This window comes from Leptopilina heterotoma, unplaced genomic scaffold (assembly GCF_015476425.1).
Source record: "Leptopilina heterotoma isolate Lh14 unplaced genomic scaffold, ASM1547642v1 Lhet_180, whole genome shotgun sequence".
In the NCBI taxonomy this organism is placed as follows: domain Eukaryota; kingdom Metazoa; phylum Arthropoda; class Insecta; order Hymenoptera; family Figitidae; genus Leptopilina; species Leptopilina heterotoma.
The window spans coordinates 2,518,752-2,524,235 of NW_025110897.1; the positions used below are offsets into that span (position 1 = coordinate 2,518,752).

The window sequence follows — 5,484 nt, forward strand, 5'->3', positions numbered from 1 at the left end:
GTTCGCTGTCGTGAACGTGTACGCGTTCCAAGTCGGTTCTACAATGAGCACGGTCGTTCGTGTTCGCTGTCGTGAACGTGTACGCGTTCCATATAGTTTAGCGTGGAGCACGTACACGTTCACGATAGCGAACACGAACAACCGTGCTCATTGTAGAACCGACTCCATATAGTTTAGCGTGGAGCACGTACACGTTCACGACAGCGAACACGAACGACCGTGCTCATTGTAGAACCGACTTTTAGTAGAGTCTACATTCCATGGTACGCGAACGTGAACGTGTACGCGAACGTCTGACGTCACCCATGCTATTCAAATGGGTGACGTCAGCACGGCAACGTTCGCGTTCATCCAATGTAGACTCAACTTTAAGCAGGTTCTACATGGGATACCCGACACGTGAAACGGGCCCCCTCTCCAATACCAACTTTTCCTACGTGATGAGGGAAAAGCATTTGGTAGATGGAGCAGAGGGGGCACGTCTTGTCGTGTCGGGCATCCCATGTAGAACCTGCTTTAACCCTCCATCCGTCGCACCTTTTTTTGTAACGCGATCCGTTGAAGGTGAGAGAAATTCTCACCCTCATAAATTAGTCCAAACTTGTTCTAAAATGCTAAATTTTTTTTTGAATGTTCATTAGAATTTCTAAACAACCTATTGGCAGTAAAATTAACTTTTTGCTGTTTTCAAATTCAATAACAAAGAAATTAAAATATAAAAAAACACAAAAATTGTTTTAATGTAAAGAAGAAGAGTGTTGTGAAAGGTAATGAGAATATAAAATTATAATTTTTTGTATTTTAAAAGTTATAAATAAAAAAAGAAACTGGGTGAGGGAAATTCTCACCATGCGACGGATGGAGGGTTAAGCAAGGAGCTAAGTACACTGGAAACACCGAAGAGCGGTATTCCGAAGAGCGAAATAGGGGTGAGGCACGGTAAACAGACGGAGGGAGAAAAATGGGCGGGTTCAGAAACTGAAATCTACAAGCAGGAGCCTACAGTTAAAGTGATCCGTGATGTTCGCGCCCTGTGTGCGTCACGCTTTGGAAAAAATTGAAAGGGACAAATATACGCGTACGGCCCTGTGTGTTTATAGATTCTAACCTCTCCCGGCCGTTCAAGGACAAACTCCCAAGAGCGGGGTAAAACTAGCCGTTCGCTCTTAAGAGTTTTCAGTGTGTGTCGAACGATCATTGAGTATTCGGTTCAATAAATTATAAAAAAAACTACGACTTTGAAACATTAAAAGGATTCGAAGCTTATGTAACACAAAATTATATAAGCTTGCCATATCCGTAGTATTTAAGTGTCTATTCAGTAGGCACTGAGATATGAAATATTTTTATGACGTCCTTAGGATATGCTCAGGATGTCTATGTGTTTTTCGAACGGAACAGACATCCTATAAGGATGCCTCAGTGCCCTGAAGGTATCTCCATTTTTAGGGTTTCGTGGCCCATGGCCGAAAGCCTTATAGTTTCACTTTGGCGTCCGTCCGTCCGTCTGTCCGTCGTAATTTGGGGCACTATAGTTCCCAAATTTGGGGCATTATAGATCCCAAATTTGGGGCACTATAGATCCTAAATTTGGGGCACTATAGATCCCAAATCAGTCAGTCAGTCTTAACCACAATGGTTTATGATAACCAAAACAGGATTTTCTTTTTAAATGCAACGAAACCCTAGATGTAGGCGTTTTGCGCCTGCTTCTCTTCCAATTTTTGTATAAGATACTGTGATTTTAGTGGAGCTGTGTTTTTTATTCACATCGGTTGATGGAACCGACAATTTCCGACGGAAGAGTATATATGAATTTGTATGTATAATAGTATGCACGCTACGTTCAAAATATATTATCGTTGGTATTTTTAATTCACTTATTACATTTCTTGTTTTCATTCTCTTCGAATGAATGATAGGTATTCAAAACCACATATTATCATAGAAAAAGCAATTCCGGTTATTAATAAAATTAATGCAAATGCTACTTCATATATTGTAACGCTGTTGATAGACATAATATCCTTCCTGCAAAGAGGTTTCCGTGCTGACCATCTATTTACCTGTCTTTGTCGTATTCCCACTTCAAACATCTTAACTAATCTGTGAATTCAAAAATTAATTAACATTTTTTTAATTTATCAAAAAATGGATGAAACTATTGTTTTCCTTACTAAAAACCAATAGAACTTACAATGTACAATTGAATTGACGTCAAACAACAATTTTTAAAACAAGATTCAAGTTTAGGGCTCACTCTTAAGAGGGTGCCCAGTAAGAAAGCAAAGATTAAGAAGCATTAAAAAAATTCTATCCTTTTGAATTCCATTTCTGTTCTATGCTTCTGAATTCCGTGACAGTAGTTGAAAGTTTACAATTTCAATTCTTTCAAATGCTCATACAAATATAGTATTATAATATAATACTAATATTGTTGACATTGCATAGAATGTTCAATTACTTTCAAATAACTGCACTCATGACTTTATTTGCTATTTTAAAAAGGAATAATTATTAAATTATCAGTTAAGAGGGTTAAAAGTGTTTAAAGGTCTCTGAAATTTTTAGGTTATGATTTATTGTCTAACAGAATAACGGCCCTGACTCGTTTAAATGACGTAAAATTGGTAAACAATCAATTTTTCAGCAAGTTTTTCTTTGAACACAAACACTTTTTACAAAATCTGCCAATGTATGTATTTTATAAATTACAAAAATCCAGAAGATTGCTTGAATGTATGCAGAAACGCGGTTCCAATGAAAAATTTAAAAGTGATGTAATGACAGGCTGTAATAATTTCGGATGGGATTGGAAAGCATTCAGAAAAAAATTTTGTCTTTGTTAACAATTACAAACAAAATTGAATAGCATTCATTTTTAGACGAAACGTGGTCCTATCATGGTATAGAAAAGTATTGGACAGAAATGGCATTCAAAAGTATTGGATAATTTCTACTACACCATACAGAGTTTGAATTATTTCAATCCTTTTCAATTCCTCGCTTCTTACTGGGTGAGTAAATTTACGTGCTTCTTTTGGGTTAGAAATTTCAATAAACATTTATTCATATTTCTTAAGAAATGTTTTGGGATAGTAATTTTATGATACTAAAAAATATTTTTAAAAAAAATTCGATTATTTAACAATTCTTAACAAAACAGTTCTCTTAATGAAATTTTTACAATTTAGGTAAAAAGTTATTAAAAATCGATATTTACATTTTTAAATTAATTTTTGTTAAACTTTATTAAATTTGTGAGAATACTTACGCAATTTTTGAAATTTCAAAAAATGTCCCATTCCTACTAACGAAGAAACAAAATTCAGTTGGTGGTACAAGATGCACTTCGGTTAGTTCACAAATTTCTTGATTATCAAATAATTTTCCGATTAGAGGATATCCAACTATGGGATCTGTGTGGTAAGCTATCTTTCCTTGTTGTACTAGATTTATTCCTTCTCTTGGCAATAAATACCGCTGTAGTTCAGGAATTTTTAACCATTTATTTCTATAGAAAGTTTTTGTCTCCCAATCGGTTCCCTATAAGTCGTAAATTATAAATTATCATGTACTAATTGTAAAATATCTATAAAAATAATTATAAGTGACTTAATACTACTTTTAACTTGTTACCTGCAGAAAATACTCAAGGTAAATTTGATGTTCCGATGCTAATTTCATATCACTTTTTGATAGTGAATAAAGTGAATCATTCATTTTGTTAAGAGGTTCATTCAAACGTGAGGAAATTATACTGGCTGAATAATAATTATACATCAAAAGACTAAACATCATTGTACTTAAAAATCCCATGCGATAATACGACTTATTAGGAAAAAATGCTGAACCTATATTTAAACATTAAAATGGTTAAGATTCAATAAAACTTTCAAAGGGAAATGATCTGAAAATATCTGAGATATTGGGATGTTAGAGATATCTCTGGGATGTCCTAGGCATATATTGCATCTATTTCTAATCTGTCGATTTGCAAAATAGAAGTATAATTATACAGATACTACCGTCGAATATTTTCAGTCCGATCAACCGTCTAGTGGTTGACTTTGACAAGACTTCTTATACACGGAGAATATTTGTTCCAAAATTTATTCAAGAATTGAGGATGCGGAAAAAAATTTGACATTTTTTCTAGAAAAGTTTCAGTTTCAGTTTTTTTTGTAATGACTTCGAAATAATTATTCTTGCGTCGCGACATATACATATGATGTGTTAAATTTTGCTTTGATATTGTGGGTATTGGCCAATAGCTCTCGCATCTATTATAATCAATTCCTACGTAGATCTCTCACAAGCGCAATACGGGCTCGGCTTGTATAGCATATACAAGTTCCGAATTCGCTTACCGGGTTTGACTTGATTTCTTCGGAATCGGACAAGGTACAAAAAAAAAATAAAAGTAAACTATAACAAAAATTTTTAATATAAAAAAATAATAAAAAGTTTATGCAAATAGGAAAAATTGTTGTAAAAACTCGGTTAGCTCATGCATAACGACGCTAGGGCCAAACAAAATTTTTTGAAGCACATCTGATGTCTTTTTAACCAAGAAATACAATTATCGTCCTAATTTTGAAAAATTCGCAAAAATTTTAAGATGGCGCCTAAGTAAAGAAAAAGTATCTTACATTACCCGATTAGTAAAAAAGTTAAGAAAAAGAAATATAAAGTTTCTTAAGGTTTTCGCGGACGCTGATTGCAAATATGAACTCAAATTGACAGTTGACATCTGTCAAAGAATCTGTCAACTTTTATAAAAAGTGACTTTGTTTATGCCAAAGTGTCCATAACAGAGTTTTTACAGTTGCTGATTACGAATTTCGTGTCCAATTGACAATTTGACAGTTTAAAGCTGCCAAACCATCTGTCAACTTTTATAAAAGTTATTTGTTCTTAATAAAAATTACCGTAAAAGGCTTTTTAGAATTACTTAGCGCGCACATGAGTGCTTTTCTTGAACACAAAACGTGTGCGTGTTGCGTTGATGCAAGTCGCTAGCGATAAAGTGGTGTCCGAAGCTGCATCTACAGAGAAAAAAAAGTAAGAAACGCGAGACGCAGACGCGAATTTGTGGAATAAGCATAAGCGTTCCCCCACCATGTGAATCAAGCGAGTAATTGACAAATTTGTAATCAGTGACCACAATAACCATTTTACAGATTTTTTAATTTAAGATAATCACTTTTTATAAGAGTTGGCAGTTTGATTGACAGCTATTAACTGTCAAATTGTTATTTTGAACTAAATTTATTATAAGCAACCCCAAAATCTCCTTTGCGATCATTTTAATAAAAATAAATCACCTTTATGTCAGTTGAGTTTAAATTCGTAATCTACGACCCTTAAAACCCTTTTTGGTCATTTTCTTCATAAATCACTTTCACAAGTGTTGATAGTAGGTTTGACAGCTGATAACTGTCAAATTGTCAATTGGACACCAAATTCGCTATCAGCAACTGT

At 34.1% G+C, this 5,484-nt stretch overlaps 1 protein-coding gene across 1 annotated transcript; it reads right to left on the bottom strand.

Annotated features, from left to right (window-relative positions):
• Positions 1-1,898: 1,898 nt before the first annotated feature.
• Positions 1,899-3,824, bottom strand: LOC122499990. The gene is made up of 3 exons (XM_043608618.1): positions 3,640-3,824; positions 3,275-3,546; positions 1,899-2,106 (listed from the first exon to the last, which is right to left on the bottom strand). The coding sequence occupies exons 1-3, from the start codon at positions 3,817-3,819 to the stop codon at positions 1,899-1,901; spliced, it is 660 nt and encodes a 219-aa protein (XP_043464553.1). The 5' UTR covers positions 3,820-3,824.
• Positions 3,825-5,484: the final 1,660 nt, after the last annotated feature.

What these genes read in the sequence shown, in the direction of transcription:
- LOC122499990 (XM_043608618.1), bottom strand. Translation starts at nt 3,819, where the DNA reads ATGGGATTTTTAAGTACAATGATGTTTAGTCTTTTGATGTATAATTAT. An exon ending in ACCTTGAGTATTTTCTGCAG is followed by an intron (nt 3,547 to 3,639) that starts GTAACAAGTTAA and finishes TACGACTTATAG; the next exon opens with GGAACCGATTGGGAGACAAA. An exon ending in TTTGAAATTTCAAAAATTGC is followed by an intron (nt 2,107 to 3,274) that starts GTAAGTATTCTC and finishes TTGAATTCACAG; the next exon opens with ATTAGTTAAGATGTTTGAAG.